A 17,149-nucleotide genomic window follows, 5' to 3' on the forward strand; every position below is an offset into this window, starting at 1 on the left:
AGGCCATTCTTGCCTTCTGTCGTCTAGCGCACCGGACAGTCCGGTGCACACCGGACAGTGTCCGGTGCCCGATTTCTTTCCTTCTACGGCGAAGTCGACCGTTGGCAGCCAGAGAGCCGTTGGCGCACCGGACAGTCCGGTGCCCCCTTCCGACCGTTGGCTCGACCACGTGTCGCGCGCGGATTTTGCGGCCGACCGTTGGCTCACCGGACAGTCCGGTGCACACCGGACAGTCCGGTGAATTATAGTCGTACGTCGCCGGTGAATTCCCGAGAGCAGCGAGTTCGTTCAAGCCAGCCTGGCGCACCGGACACTGTCCGGTGCACCACCGGACAGTCCGGTGCTCCCAGACTCAGCAAAGTCTTGGCTGCTCGAGCCAAGGCATTTCTAGTTGGTCTTTTCCTGTTTCCAACACTTAGACACAATACATTAGTCTCTAAAACAATGTACTAAGTCTGAGAAACATACCTTTATCCTTGATTTGTACTTTGTCCACCTTTTTACATCTAGGCACTTGTGTTGGACACTAAACCACCAAAATACTTAGAAATGGCCCAAGGGCACATTTCCCTTTCACTTCTCCCCCCAACCTCCCCCCTCGGTGAACTTTGAATTGTCTATTCTTTCCCATTTCAGCTGCAGTGTACGCATTCGATGTAGGTTATTTCTAGTCCAATTCAATTCTGTGTTCGCTTTGTCTAGTCACCGGCCAATTTATTTGCCGGCCTAGCTCTGCAGATTAATTCCATTTGACCGCTCCATGTATTTTTCATGACTTCATGTACCTACGCATTACGTCAAGGAGAGCATGGACGATCGTTTGATTTTTACCAATACTACGTGCAGGAATCTACAGGAACAATGGCTATCTGATGGTCTCCTGCAACGGCGGGCTTAACCAGATGCGAGCAGCAGTAAGCATTGTGTATCGAAATCTAAATACAACTACCACAAGTTACATCTCTGAATTTCTGCCATCATTAAGCTTTATAATAATGTGTATCAATCCGAGCGTGCATCTATCAGATTTTTTTCTCCCTTTCTGAATTCCAACCGTTGTCTGAATACTGAAAATTCAGGCCTCAAGGTTCCACCTATTTTTGTTGTTGTTGAGACAGATTTGTGACATGGTAACCATCGCAAGGTATCTGAACGTTACTCTCATCGTACCAGAGTTGGATAAAAAAAATTTATCACAATTTTTTTGTTGTGGTCCGACATCGCCTACTACCGCTGTCAGTGTGTGGCTGAAAATTTGATTTCAACTGAAGTGACAGGATTCAATCCTTTGCTACCAAACAGATAAAAATTGCTTCTCTTGATTTATTCCAGCCGTATTAATTACATGTCCGGAACAAGTGAAAGGGTCGGATCCACTGAATCCTGGCTTGTAACTGTCCCTAGTCTGGATTCATTCTTGAGCCGCCGAACAGGCCCTAACCATATATACCTCTCGGAACTATACACAGAAAACAGAAAGGAAAAATAGAGGAGGAAGGGCAGCAAAAACATTCAACAAGAAATATATTTGTGAGTTGTGACCACTGACCACACGTCCACACCCCACCAGCGGCCACCTTCGTCATCGCCATGTCTCCACCGCTCCACGTCTCGACCCTTTCCTGCTTCCTTCCTTCCTCCTTCCTTCCCGTCAGACTCGCCAAAGTGCGCCCGGGCGCGCCGAATCTCCAGACGAGATCGCACTCCGCACCTGACGCCGCCAGTGCCGGAGCCGACGGAGATAGCGGGCCTCCACCTCCGATCTAGTGGTGCGCCTCCTTACCGAGGTTCGACGAGCTTTAGCGGCAAAGAACAAAGGGCATTGGGAGACTGGGAGTGGTTAGATTGGCTCGTCTTGGAGGGATGCGATCGTAGCCGGGCCTGCACTTTTCGTGGTAAGTGGGGATTGTTTCCGTTGGCCGTGTCAATGCGCGCGGGATCGCGGTGATCTGCGCATCGCGCTCGAGCTGTGCGGAGCTGTAGTCTAGCTCGGGAGCACGAATGTCGGGTTATCTGGATTCCTCGGTTTTGGTGTTTCTTTGAGCAAGCATCCAGCGATTCCCTCGAAATCGCCTGATATTAGCCCAATAACACAGATGCATGGCCGCGTGGGCTCCATGTGACCCTAGCTTAGCATTAGGTGCATCTTGTTCGCTATTTCGGCGTATCTAGGTGACGCGCTCGATTTCTCGTTAATAATGCGGGCATCAGTGACTATTCAAACAACAGGCGTGGTGTTACAGTCATCACTCATCAGCAGTGGCGGAGCACGACCCAAAATTAAGGTATGGCAATGGTAAAGACATATCTTATAGTAAAATAAAATTTTAGTATAAAAACATCATCAAAAAGTATCTTAGATGAAGAATCCCTTGTAGATTATATGCTAAATAAGCAATTATTTTAGTTTTGTCTAGGAGACTTTGACAGCAGGCTTTGCAACTGCAGGGCAGCAGGCTTTCCAAGCAGCCGAATTTGAAAGCAGCAAAAGAAAGCAGGCGGAGCAGTGGAGCACGGGCTGCACATCCGAAGCAGGCGGAGCAAAGCAAAGCAGGCAAGCAGCCGTGGAGCAGTGGAGGTGGAGCACGGCCGTGCGGCCGCCGGCCAGCCAACGCCCAACGGGTCAACCGGACAAGCACGCGCGCACAGCAGGAAGGCAGAGGCAGCCACCAGCCAGGCAAGACCGCAGCCCGCAGGAAGCAGAAGCCAGAGACGGAGGTGGGCAGGCGGCCGCGGACGGACAGGCGGTCGGCCGGCCGGGCGAGCCGCGAGCGGACGTCTTGTGCTGCAGCGGCTGTGTTGCGGCGGCTGTGCTGTGCGGGCTGCGTGGGCTGGGCGGCTGAATACCTAGATTTCACTTTTTTACTGGGCCGAGTTGAGGTATGGCGCGGGCCATACTTGGCCATAACGGGCCCTCCGCCCCTGCTCATCAGAACGGTGCAGAATCATTATCAGGTGACTTTCTAATTGTATAGGGTGTGGAAGATGAATTTGAACGACATTGATGTAACATAGTATATAGTTTCGGTCCTCACACCTATGCTTGATAGTGCTTCACGCAGAAAACTGAAGGAGGGGAGGCATCATTCCTACACATGGGACGATGTGAATGAAGTTTAGTTTCATTTAATTTCATACAATATATTGTTTTGAGAGAAAAAACAAGTAAAAATATCTTTAGAATATCAAGTCAGTGACTTATTTTTGATCTGCAGGGTTCTGAGCTAGTATGTCGTTTAATCTGGTACTAATGGGCTCACATAGTCATATATCTTGCATATTTTCTGAGCGACATACACGGAGAGAAACATTGTTTGCAATTGCATTTCATGACTTCAGAACATTAGACTTGTCTCTTTCTTTGGATAATTTATCATGACTGCAAAACTGTTTCAATGGTCATTCCATTCGCTTTTTATACATGTCTGGTTTCACGTTACATGGCTGCTTATCAAAGTTTTATTCTGTTGCCCTTTGGTTGACACAGAAACATTTGGAGAACCATACCCAACAAAATAAGCACCAGCATTTCATCCTTTGTCTCGGCATTCCAATAATAATAATGTGGAAACGTAATCCCTTTGGGGGTAAAGCACATAGTGGACTGGATGGGCGCACTATTGTTGTTAGAAGTCTGAAGATCTCAGTACGAAATGTCATTGCACAAGGAGGCTTCTCTTGTGTATATCTGGCATGTGACACAGTACATCCATCAAAGATGTATGCATTGAAGCACATTATTTGCAATGACTCAGAATCACTTGATCTTGTCATGAAGGAGATCCAGGTTATGAACCTCCTTAAAGGGCATCCTAATGTGGTCACACTTGTTGCCCATGATGTTGTTGACATGGGCCGTACAAAGGAGGCACTTCTTGTAATGGAGTTTTGTGAGAAGTCCTTGGTGAGTGCAATGGAGAGCAGAGGTAGTGGTTACTATGAGGAGAAGAAGGTGCTTTTAATTTTCAGAGATGTCTGCAATGCTGTCTTTGCCATGCATGGACAATCACTGCCAATTGCACATAGGTATGGTAGTGTTTATGCTGTTCTGTCTCACTATCCAGTTAGTTTTTTTTCCAAATTAATTGGCAATTTCTGGTAAACTAGAAAATGGGAGTTATTTTTTTCGTCTACTATATTGAGCTTGGTTCAAATTTCTATACTTTGTAGCTGGAGCTGTGGGAGGGCAAATACTGTATGTAAACAGTTATTTCTTGTACTGGTCTGCCGTATTAGGTGTGAGGGGCTAGTTTGCAGTTCCTAAAACAAGTTATCAAGTAACAAGTATGTATCAACTATGAACAAATATATCTTATGCTCAACCGTTTTGCCATATTGTTTAGGGATCTGAAAGCTGAAAATGTTCTTCTTGGATCGGATGGTGCATGGAAAATATGTGATTTTGGAAGCACATCAACTAATCATAAATGCTTTAACAAACCAGAAGAGATGGGCATTGAGGAAGATGTCATCAGGAAGCATACAACCCCAGACTACAGGGCCCCAGAGGTAAAAGAACAGATGTCTGCACGATGGATTTAAAATAAAATAACCTTGTACAGGCTCCAATGATTTCATGATGGCTTTTCAGATGTGGGATCTCTACAGAAGAGAAGTTATCAGTGAAAAAGTTGACATTTGGGTAAGTGCAAAGCATATGAACATGAGCATATGGTCTTTAGGATGTATGTCTCCGAATCTTAAGCAAACCTTTGCGTATCATGTGCTATGTTCTTCATTTAATTATTATCAGAGACAGGCAAATTAAGTTCATAAAAAGTTTAAAGGAATCTGTTTTTCATGTTAATGGGTGATCTCTAATAATGATCTGGCTCAAGTATCACATTGTATTTAACATTAATCATTGAGCTATTGGTGAAGAGTGAAGTAATTTGTAACCTCTTCTTTTTTTGGTTACCTACCACTGGCAGGCTTTGGGGTGCCTTCTATATAGAATATGCTACTTCAAGTCTGCATTTGACGGAGAATCCAAGTTGCAGGTACTCAATGGCAATTATCATATCCCTGAGCAACCCAAATATAGCATTGCTGTCACAGGGCTGATCAAAGATATGCTGGAAGCCTCACCAAATGCCAGACCAGACATCACACAGGCAAGAGCTTTGATTGATTGATCATTCATCTTCACGATACTCTAGGTTAGTCATATACTGTTGCATGTAGCCCTAGGAATCAAATAAATTGTTTTCTTTGGCTTATGCTATATGCTGTATATTTGACAGGTCTGGTTTCGTGTTAATGAGCTACTGTCGCTTGAGTTACAGAAAAGGTTACCTGATGGACCTTCACCAGCCGTTTCCTTGAGCTCGCAAGATGAAGGTGAGGTGCTAGAAGAAATTTATCTGTACAAGTATGTCACTTTATTGATAATGTGGGGTCGCTATTGATTCACAGTACTTCCTGATTTGCTTTTTAGATCGTGTGGGGCCAAATCTTTACTGATGATATTTTGTTTCTCTTGTTTGTCAATTGAAAAGTCAGCCCTTGACAACAGAAAGGATGTGTGTGTGTGTGTTATGCCTCTGGTTTCAGGGAGAACCTAACATTACCTAGTGACATAAATACTGTCCATGTAAAGGATTTTCGTCCAATAAGCCTGGTGCATAGTTTCGGAAAATTGATTACCAAAATTTTAGCCAACAGATTGGCCAGCAAACTTGACGAGATGGTCTCTCCAAATCAAAGTGCCTTCATCAAAGGACGTTTTATTCAAGCTAACTTCATGTTGGTGCAGCAGACATCTAGGCTCCTTCATCATCAGAAAAAGGCTTGTTTGCTTCTTAAACTGGATATCACTAAAGCTTTTGATTCGGTATCGTGGCCCTTTCTTATTGAAGTCATGAAGCAACTCGGTTTTGGACAAATTTGGAGAGATATAATTTGTGGTTTACTGGCCTACTCTTCTACTCAAGTCTTGCTTAATGGCTTTCCTGGAAAGCATATTGGGTCTGTTTGGTTCAGCTTTTTTCTGACCAGCTTTTCTGAAAATCTGGCTGTGGGGAGAATCTGGCTTTGGGGAGAATCTGAGTATTATTACGATTACGTGTGGAGGAATATAAAGTTGTTCATAGGATTCAGGATCTAGAAAATGACGGATTCCTACTATTACAACGACTCAACCGATTATATGTTTATGTTGATTTTGGATGGTTTTTGCCCCAACGAATTTTATAGAAGCTGTCTGAAAAGCTGAGCGTTTGGCAGTCCGCAGCAGCTTTTGGTGGCCAGAAACTGCCAGAAGCCGAAACAAACAGGGCCGTTATACACAGAAGAGGGCTCAGCCAGGGAGATCCCCTCTCCCCGATGTTATTTATTTTGGTGATGGACATTCTGGGCCTTCTCTTTTCTAGGGCTGAAGAAGTAGGGCTGCTACAACAATTGTCAGGAAGGACTAAATTTCATAGGATCTCTTTGTATGTCGATGATGTCCTCTTTCTGCACCCCACTGCAGTGGATATTTCCATTACCATGAATCTCTTGGATTTATTTGGTAAAGCTTCAGAGCTCCATAATAATGAGCAGAAATCCAATGTGTTCCCGATCCAGTGCTCCGAGGATGATCTAATGGTGGTTCAGAACTTGTTACCTTGTGAGAGGTTTGATTTCCCTTGCAGATATCTTGGAATCCCTCTCTCCCTTCGCAAATTGTCCAAAGAACAGTTTCAACCTTTCATCGATAGGTTTGCTGACTGCCTGCCAAGCTGGAAAGCAGACCTTATGACAAGGGCCGGGACAAAAGTTATGGTGCAGCATGTGCTTACAGGTATGTTTGTCTACTTAACAATGGCCATTGATATTCCTCCTTGGGCTTTACATGCTATTGACAAGATCCGAAGGGGATTTCTTTAGAGAGGTCGCAAAGATGCCAAAGGTGGACGTTGCTTGATAGCCTGGGGAAGGGTTGTCGGCCTCTACATTTAGGAGGAATTGGAATTTCTAGCTTAAAGGAGTTGTGTTGGGCCCTTCGCATGAGATGGCTTTGGTTGCATAAATCTGATCCAGGACGTTCTTAGGCAAACCTCCCTTTCCAAGTTCCAAGAAAGGCAAAGGCTTTTTTCGACACTGTTCTGATTTCAGAAGTGGGGAATGGAACCCGCACTCTGTTCTGGACAGACAAGTGGCTCTTGGGTCAGAGAGTAAGTGATCTGGCTCCTAGGTTGTTTGCAATTATACCAAAAAGAACTGTAAAGTGTAAACAATAGATCTATGCTAGAGGCTTTAACCGATAGAAAATGGATATTTGACATCAAAGGGGCTCTTTCAGTTGGAGCCATAGTGGACTACTTGCAGCTATGAGATTTGCTATCAGAAGTGGTGCTACAACCTGAAGTAGACCATAAACATATTTTCAGTTTAGCTAGAGACGGCAAATACTCGTCCAAAACAACATATGAAGGTTTCTTTACAGGTTCTTTACGGTTTTGGCCATTATCCTCTGGTATGGGAAACTTGCCCCCCCCCCTCCAAAGTGCCGTTTCTCTTCCTTTGGCTGGTTGCCCACAGGAGATGTTGGTCTGCGGACTGACTTGCTAAGAGAGGGATGGATCACTCGACAAGATGCCTCTTATGTGACCAGGAAGAAGAAACCCTGGACCATCTCCTTGTCTCTTGTGTGTTTACAAGAGAGTTTTGGTTTCATCTTCTGAGACCTTTTGGCTTGGAAAGCCTGGCTCCACAACCAGGGATGCCTTCGTTCATGAATTGGTGGGAGCAGATCTCAGGAGTCACGGCTGGTTTACTTGGAAAAGGCCTCAACTCTTTAATTGCCTTGGGAGCCTGGACAATTTGGAAGCTTCGAAACAGATGTGTATTCGATGGATGGACTCTAAGTTTGGCCTTATCTCTTAGGTTAGCAGGGAAGGAGAGATTGTTTTGGGAGGTGGCAGGGGCTAAAGGGCTTTCTTACCTTGCTGCCCTCCTTTTCTAGATATAACATCCTTTGAGTGGTTGTGTGTGTCTGATGGATTATTTCAGTTTTTTGTGTTTTTGGCCTCCGTAAGGAGACCTTTGTATTTGGACTTCTCAAGCCTTTTTTCCTGTCTTTTTCTTAATATAATTAGGCGCAGTTCTCTTGTGTTTTCGGGGAAAAAGTTATAGAAGAATTTGACATGTAACAATGGAAATTGGTGCATCTTTGATAGATGAATGCAGCAGGGTTCGATGCTATGCATTATGTTCATTTTCCTGGGTTAGTGGGCTTTGACAAGAATTCTGTGTGTACTTTCATTAGTTGTTTCTTAATTATCCTGTTTAAATATTTATTGTTTATGTGTCCTGGCCTCCAATTTTGATAATTACTACTAACATACTCTAACACCCTACTGTAACTAGTGGCAGAGCTCTCGCCTCTTGGCAAGGTGGGGCCATTACCATACCTTGAGTTTCTTCCGTACCTACTGTAATATGCTGTTTCATTTGCTAACTATGCTATAAATCATGCTACATTGTTCTGTTTGACTGTCTACGCCATACCTCAATTCCCACCTGTCCTCTGCTACTGCCTGAAATATCCTTTTTTAGGGTTAGTTTGGGAACCCCCATTTTTTGAAGGGATTTTCATTTTTCCAAAGAAAAATGAACTAATTTTCTTTGGGAAAATGTGGTTCCCAAACTAGCCCTTAGGGTCTGTTTTGAAAACGGGATCCCCCCTGTTCCTGTGTTTTTTCATATGAAATTGAACTAATTCCTGTGAAATTTCTATGAAAATCGCCACCAACCTATCATTCTTACCTTCTTCTGTCATGTCTCTAATCTGCATGTAGCGTTCTGTAAGGAGCATCTAAATATTTTGGCCTTGTTTATGTTCCTTATGTTCTCAGCAAGCAATGTGTAAACGATGACGAGGTCATTTCACTGATGTGTTTTTGGACATCACTGTCCAAATGATGTTTATTGGCTGATCATCTTTTTTACTTGTGTAGGTGCTCATAAAAGAACACCTGTGATGCCTAGAAGGAACCCTCCACCTCCAAGAGAGCAATCTAATAGTTTTTTACCGCATGGAAGCTCAAAGGCAGGAGATGCACCTTTAGGTGCATTTTGGGCGACACAGCATGCACAAGGTGCTCAAGCTGTAGTTAATAGGAACCCTTTGTTTGATGGGGAGTCAATTAAGGCACCACTGTCATCAAAGCAGAACCAAAGCTGGGTGGACACCAGCATCAGTATTCCTGGCAATAGGCATGATCATTCTGGTCAGATGTCACTGACAAGTAAAGCACAAAATAACTCTTTGTCCAATAATGGTTTCAGAGGTCTCTCTGACACGGAGATACAAAATTCTGGGAAAAGTAGAGCACAACAACCTCAACCCGAGCCAAAATGTGAGAAAGACCCATTTAATAGCTTTGTTGCAGATTTTGACACTCACAATCTCAACATTGCCGTTGGTAAGGCATCCGAACTTGAACTTGAAGTGTCCAATCTGAAGGAGCAGTTGAAGAAAACCACATTAGAAAAGGCTGAGATGACAGCCAAGCATCTCCTCATCGTCAGGAGATCCAAGAGCTGAAGCTCACTCTTGCCGAGCCAACACCTCCCTCAAACAAAGTCAGCTCAAGGACACAAGATTCTGGATCTCAGGTGATTTATCTACATATGTCTAATACAACATATTCACTCTCCTGAAGTTTATTAGCATCTTACATAGTATTTATAATCCATGCAGCGAAAGGAAAAGATCCAAGGTACTGTGTGGGAGCTTGAACAAGGGATGCTTGCTAGCAACTCCTCATCAGCCAGTTCTGATGCCAAAACATGGCAGGCTTTCCCTGACACAAAGACTCAGGCCCGACCAAAGGTCGATCATGCAACTAATGGGAGCCAAAACATAACCAAGAACACAACGTCAGGTGCTTCCCCCGATGCGTGGGGTTTTGGTACTGATAATTTCAGAACACCAGCAACAGCATTAAGCGCTACCACACAGATCAACAGGGCAGCTGCCCAACGGAGCTCATCCCAAAGATTTAACGCTGGTGTGGCCAAGGTAGAGCAGCCATCTGGATGGGCTGGTTTTTAACTTCAATCGACATGCGTTAACCATCATTCTGGTCAACATTTGCAATCCGCGCTACACAGCTGCTGTTGCCGATGGAGTTGTGATCTTTGACATCCACAGGGCATCAAAATCGGTTATTTTTAGTGTGTTCATCAATTTTGGTTGTGCCAACTTTGATATTGATTCATGAGATCACTTGAAATTACCCGTTGTTAATAAGTAAATATATATTGACAGTATTGTGCGTATTTCTTTGTATGATTATGAATATGCAACGGGAGAATTCGGGCGGTATGACGGTCCCGCTCCCGCCCTCTGGCCTTCCCCATCCCGACGCCTCGTATCCACCCCCACTGGCCCCTCGTCGGCTCCTTTTCCAAGACCGGCGACCACCCCTCTCCCCTCGTCGGCGTCGAAGGATCCCTCCCCTGGTGTTCAGCGCGGCGGACGTCCTTCCTCTGGCCTCTCGCCGGCTCTTACTCCAAGACCGGCGACCACTCAACTTCCCTCCCCGGTGTCGGAGGATTATCCCCTTGGTGTTGTGCACGGCGGAAGATCGAAGGAGCAGCGCTGGCTGGAGGACAGTGGAGCTTGTGCCTCCTCTGCTGCGTCACTAGTTCAGGGTGACGTGGGGAGGAAATCCTATAGGGAGGCTCTGTTTTCTCCCAAGCCTGCTGCGTCCAGGGACGTTGGTGGTTGGGTGACGGTGGTTAGTCGGCGTTCGAACACCTTGAAGTCCCTCCCCAGACCTGTCCCGATGGATTTGCGTGGAAGATGCTTCAATTGTTTCTCGACTGAGCACCGTGCGGCAGTGTGCCGTAATCGCGTGCGGTGTTTTTTCTGCCGGTTGTCGGGGCACCGTGTGGGCGTGTGCCCGCGCCGGCGGACGGACCCTCCCATCCCTGGACGCACTTTGGTGTGGTGGCCTGTGGCTATGAAGCCTTCGGAGAAGACTGTCTGCGGGCGAGATATGGTTGTGGCTGGCGGGTCTGGACCTGCTACAACGGCTAGTGAAGGCGCGAAGAAGAGAACTCGCCGTGGACAGAGGAAGAGGAAGTCGGGCTGGGGGGCAGTTGCCTCCTCCGCCTGCCTTCGACCTGGATAAGCCGGTGGGCTTTGTCGGGCGTTGTGGAAGAATTGATCGGGCTGAGGAGGAACTCCGTCGTGCGCTGATCGTCAGTGTTGTAGGCAGGGAGGATTCTGGCTGCGCCGTGGAGGTGCGTGATGCGATCGCCTCGAGGTTTTGCCTTGAAGCAGGGTCGCTCCGCATTCGTCGTGATGCGCCTAATTCTTTCCTTGTCTTCTTCCCCTCGGTTGTCGTGGCTGATCGGGTGGTTGGGGAGGGGCAATCTCTTCATGTCCCTCCGCTCAGGATGCATATTCGAAGGTGGTCTCGTCAGGCTTTCGCTGCTGGAGGTGGGCAGCCGCTTGTGCCCGTTGGCGTTGAACTACGTGGAATTCCTGCGCATCTCTGGGGGATTGAGGCTGCTGAGGCTGTTCTTGGTGCTTTCTGTTTGATTCATGGTTTTTTGCCTGGCTTGGTCGAGGAGGAAGACATGTCTGTTCTCAGACTGAAAGTTTGGTGCCGGTCACCTGAGCTGCTGCCGGCGGTGGTGGATCTCCTTGCTGAAGAGCCGATGGTCTGTGGAGAGGATGGGAGCTGGGTTCCTAGCACGTTGGTGTTCCCTGTTTCTGTGGTGGTTCTTCATTCTGATGGAAGTTCAGCTTCCGGTGTGGTTCCTCCAGCGCCACCCCCTTCGGGCTTTGTCGACGAAGATAGTGATCATGAGCATCATGTGGGGCGGCCGAGGCGCCCTGCGTCTTCTGTTCGGGTTCCAATTCATTTGCGTCTAGGTCAGCGCAGTCGTTCTGGGCAGGTGGATGACATGTCTGTTGAGGCTGTTCATCAGGATTTGGTGGAGGTGGGATCAGTTGATGCTCCGGCTCTCCCGATTGTTTCGGTTGAGGAGCGGGAGGCGCCTGGTCACCCTCCAGATTTGGGATCAGTTGATGCCCGGTCTCTCCCGGAAGTTTCGGTTGCAGAGCTGGAGGCGCCTGGTCACCCTCCTGTGTTTGCGTTGGATCTGGCAGAGGAGTTGGGGTCAGTTGTCAGGAGGACTGGTCTTCGCATGTTGTTATCTCGCCGGTTGGGCCTTGCTTGGACAACCCTTTGGTGGGGGCCCTTATGACCGGCTTGGCAGAGGCTGTCACTATTGGGCAGCATGGTTCCGGGGTCTCCTATTTGCTGACCGATGGTGTTTATGCTAATGTGGAGGAGGTAGTCACTGCTGGGCAGCATGGTTCCAGGTTCTCCCAATTGGTGGCTGTTGGTTCTCCTGCTGTTGTCCCTGCCAGGGTGCGGAGGTTTGAGTCTTGTCAGTCTTCCCGGGCTGATAGATGGAGATCAAAGCCACCCGTGTTTAAAGTTTATTCCAGAAGAAGATTATCTCAGGCTCAGGTGGTCCAGGAAGACCTTTTACTGCAATCTGTGGTGGAAATGGTTCCACCTTTGGAGGAGTTCAAGTCTGCGGTTACTAAGCCTTCTGATGGCTTGTTACCACCCCCTCCCCACCGGAGGACCAAAAGCAGGAAGAAGGCCATGCCAAGTGATTTTCGGCCACAGAGAAGTAGGAGGGTGGCCAAATTCCCTCCAGAACTTGGATCCAATGCTGCTGTACAAGTATGTAGGCATCTGGGTTTTTGTGATGACATGGAGAATATTTCTCTCGAGGATGCCTGCAATTATGCAAAGTTATTTGATTCCGGGCTTTCGAGTGCACATGTGGCTGCTTTGGCAGCTTTGTTTGGTTGGGAGGTCCCTCAGGTGGGGGCGATCTGATTTGTTTCCAATGGAGAATAACTGTTTTCTTATTTGGAATGTGAGGGGTCTAAATGATCGTGCCAGGAGGGACTCGGTTAAATCTCTGGTCCTTGATATCAAGCCTTCCATTGTTTGTCTACAGGAAACCAAATTGTGTACTATCTCGGACTTTGACATGCTGTCTATTCTTGGGACTGATTTCAGTAATTTTGTGTATAGTCCCGCCCAGGGGACTAGAGGAGGAGTACTAATTGCTTGGCGTGATGGGTCTTTTGTCTCTGTGGCTTCGGTTGTGAAGAATTTCTCTGTCTCAGTCCAGTTTCAGGATGAGTCTGGTTCTTCCTGGTGGTTCACAGGTGTGTATGGACCTCACCAGGATATTTTTAAGCAGGAGTTTATCCATGAATTGAGAACAGTTCGTGATGAATCTGTGGGGCCATGGTTTTTATGTGGGGATTTTAATTTGATCCTCCGGGAGGAAGATAAGAATAATTCCAACATTAATAGGCTAATGATGGGTCGCTTCAGGGGGTTTGTCAATTCTATGGAGCTAAAAGAGATTCCTTTGATTGGCAGAAGATTCACTTGGTCAAATCAGAGGGAGGTGCCTACTCTTGTGAAATTAGATCATGTTTTCTGCTCTGCAGACTGGGAGGATTTTTTTCCAGATTGTTCTCTTCACAGTAATGCTACTGCTGTCTCGGATCACTGTCCCCTAACTCTTAGAATTAGAGAGGGGGCGTGGGGAGGAGAAGATTTCACTTTGAGAGTTTTTGGCCAAAAATCCCGGGGTTTTTGGAGGTGGTGGCTGCCTCGTGGAGTCTACCTCTGCAGGATTTTTGTCCATTTGAGAAGATATCACTGAAGTTTAAAAGATTAGCTAAGTGTTTGCAGTCCTGGGGTCACAAAGAGGTGGGGAATGTCAATGCCCAGTTGGGACTTGCCCGTGAGGTTTTGCATCGGCTGGAGATGGCGCAAGATTTCAGATCCTTATCTAGGGAGGAGCTTTGGCTATGGGGGCAGCTGAAACAGCATTGCCTAGTATAGGCGTCTTTGCAAAGAACTATTGCATGTTTGCGGTCCAGAATTCAATTTTTAAAAGAAGGAGATGTCAATACTCATTTCTTTCACCGACGGGCTGTTTACCGTAAAAAAAGGAAGTTCATTTCAAATCTAGAGGAGGATGGAAGGGTGTACACAAATCATGTGGATATTCAAGGTGTTCTGGACGGTTTCTTTACCAACCTTCTAGGCACTGATTTTCCAAGGTCTGTTACTATTGATTTATTGGGCTGTCATAGGCCTGCAGCGGATCTCAGTGAGTTGGATAGCCCTTTCTCGGAGAAGGAGGTGAGGGATGCGATTGCTGACCTGCCTTCTGACAGGGCTCCTGGACCTGATGGGTTTACAGGGAGGTTTTACAAGACCTGCTGGAGCATTATTAAGGAAGATCTGCTGGCTGCCCTGAATTTTCTGCACCAAGGAAATGCTCATAAACTTGGGTTGTTGAATTCAGCCTATATTATTCTTCTCCCTAAGAAGTCCGATGCTATGACTGCAAGCGATTATAGGCCCATTAGTCTCATCCACAGTTTTGCTAAGTTGGTCACCAAGCTGCTGGCCAACAGGTTGGGCCCTCATCTTCATGTGTTGGTGGCAGCCAACCAAAGCACTTTTGTGAGAGGGAGATCAATTCATGATAATTTTATGCTGGTTCAGCAGTCTATTAAGTCGCTGTACAAGAGGAAGATTGTGGCAGAACCTCCAAGTTATTGGGCCCACATGCACATGTCCTTGTCCCAAAGACCTCAGACAGCCATGCATGTGCACCAGATAACTCAACAGGATCTGTCCGATTGCCCCAAGGACATCGGATAAACCACTTTCAACCAGAACCGCGGGATTAAGTAACACAAATCACACACACCAATATTTTTGCAGCGGAAATACTATTACCAAATTTTACAAGTTACAAAAATTTTATATTATTTTATCGGAGTGGTTACAAAAGTATAAGTTTGAAATATATGCTAGCTCAAATGACCATCCTCAATAAGAAGTATAGAAGGGTTACTTAGACTTATAAGAAGGCCGAGCCCACCGGCACTTAACACCATCAACAACAGCACAAAGTTAGAACCTGAAAAACAACAGGGAATAAAACCCTGAGTATGGAATTACTCAGCAAGTCTTACCCGACTAAAGAAAAGACTCTCAAGGGTATGCTGGTTAAGGGAGTCAAGGAGAGGCTTTTCAATAATCAAAGACTCTGTTTTGCAGAAATGCTTACTAAAGTGGATCCTTAAAAATCCAATTTTATTTGTCAAGTTACGTAAAATTACCTGCAACTAGAGTTCTTTCTACCCTAGTTCAATCACTGGTCCTGCACTAGCCAATTTCTTAACAAAAACCCATCATCTTTAGTGGAATGCTACGTGTAGGTCAGTGACCAAGTCTTCATAACCGCGAAGGTACGGTGATCCGAATCGATTATACTCAGCTGAGGATCTCCAATCACACGACATATGTAGCACTTAACCCTTGCATATGTCAACCCGCCACCGGGGTTCTTAAGACCGGATCAGGTTCACGCAAACCGAGAGCACAGATACACCACCGTCCAGCCTCTTGCCACGGAGGGTACACGCTACTCTCGCCACCGCTCCACGCCCATTTCGTGTTATCTTATTCCGGCCTTAGTCTGCCCGAGGCAAGGCTTACCCATGACGAGGCATGTGACCAGTTAAAGGGTCCTCGATCATCAAGCCTACATCGACAAGGTCCTTAATCGACTCAGACGGAGACACTACACCGAGACTCCTTTCTCGTGCAAGTCACCCGCCCGGTCTCAGCTTAAGTATTTTATCCCAAAAACTTGGTACCTGGCAGAGGTACATCTTTTCCGATGTTGAATCCATCAAGGCCTTTGACAGATTCAGCATCAAGTTTTATTTTTGAAAACATCCCACCCACTTTTGCCACATCATATTTTGTAAAAACAAAACATTTTGTTTTTCTAAAGCAAGACTAAGCATCAAAAATCTTTTATAAAACGGGTGATCAAGGAAGGTAATCAAGTTCAAGGAAGGTAATGCAGGAATTGTTTTAGCAATCAACTCCTATCACCTAATGCAGCAATCAAGTGAGAAAGATTTTAAAAACATCAAGGAAGGTGGCAAATGCACCGGGGCTTGCCTGAGTAACACTAGGTTAGTGTTGTTAGATGACGTCCACTTGACGATCAGCCTTTATTCCGATACTCGCTCCATTGTCCATTTTCAGGTTGGTCCATCAGCTTCATCATGCGGATTAGCCCGCGCTTGGGGTCGACTTGGGTCGTCTTCCGCATCACGCGATTAATTCACGTACCTAAATGAAATGCATTATGCACATGAATGCATATCGACAGAAATATTACAAACCTAAATAGTGTTACGCGATAGCGGATTTAAAAACCCAGCGGCGAGGCGTTGTACAATTTTATACGAAAATACTAGTTATCGACGTATGACTAAGCGCAATAATTACGCTTCTCGTACCTAACGCAAACATTACGAACCACAAACTATACACATGAAATACAATTAGCCTAATCACAATTTATCAATTAATTCATTAAATCCTAAACTTATCCCTTGCTTTATAAATTAGATTACATCTTTATAAGTGATTAAAATATTTCATCAACACATAAAATATCATACCTAATCTAGAGAACACACTAAACGACTTATAATTTTAACTTCAAAATTCTTGGGCACCTAACACTTATAAAATTTGATAGAAGAACTTTCATTAACTTTCTAAACTGATTTACCGGTTAACCTGTGTATCATATATACTAATAAAACTTTTCATTTTTAACACCTACAGTCCCATAATACTGAGACTTATTGAGACCTCTTTTTATCCTACGGCATCGATCAATTTAGCTAATTAACCTAAAATGCGAAATTACTTACCATCACTAACTCAGGCTTGATATTTTCAAAACAGCAACAATCTCTGATTTGAGCCTTTTGTCGAACGCCTAGTGAGCAGCGCATTGGACTTCGCTTTATCCTTCATCTACAGCTCCACCTTCCTCCACACAAAAATAATCCGAACTGGACGACGACGTGGACTAGGAACATAGGAAGTTGCGGCCACGGCATGGGTAAGATGACGACAAACTCTAGTTCAAATAGGTAGCGGAGTCGGCAGCGAGCACCAAGGAGACAACGACGATGTTGCTGATGAAAATGATAGTGGTCGCTGAAGTTGAAGACCGACGGACACGACGAGATCACAGTTGCACGCGAACCTTT

General features: G+C 45.8%; 1 protein-coding gene across 1 annotated transcript; it reads left to right on the top strand.

Moving 5' to 3' along the window:
* The first annotated feature begins 1,559 nt into the window (after positions 1-1,559).
* Positions 1,560-10,254, top strand: LOC100274255 (uncharacterized). Its single transcript, NM_001365843.1, has 9 exons — positions 1,560-2,285; positions 2,449-2,955; positions 3,488-4,026; positions 4,344-4,509; positions 4,592-4,642; positions 4,932-5,114; positions 5,244-5,340; positions 8,943-9,603; positions 9,689-10,254. Exons 1-8 carry the CDS (start codon positions 2,199-2,201, stop codon positions 9,530-9,532), a joined length of 2,220 nt encoding a protein of 739 aa, NP_001352772.1. The 5' UTR covers positions 1,560-2,198; the 3' UTR covers positions 9,533-9,603; positions 9,689-10,254.
* Positions 10,255-17,149: the final 6,895 nt, after the last annotated feature.

The sequence above is a fragment of the Zea mays genome, chromosome 5 (assembly GCF_902167145.1).
Source record: "Zea mays cultivar B73 chromosome 5, Zm-B73-REFERENCE-NAM-5.0, whole genome shotgun sequence".
NCBI lineage: Eukaryota > Viridiplantae > Streptophyta > Magnoliopsida > Poales > Poaceae > Zea > Zea mays.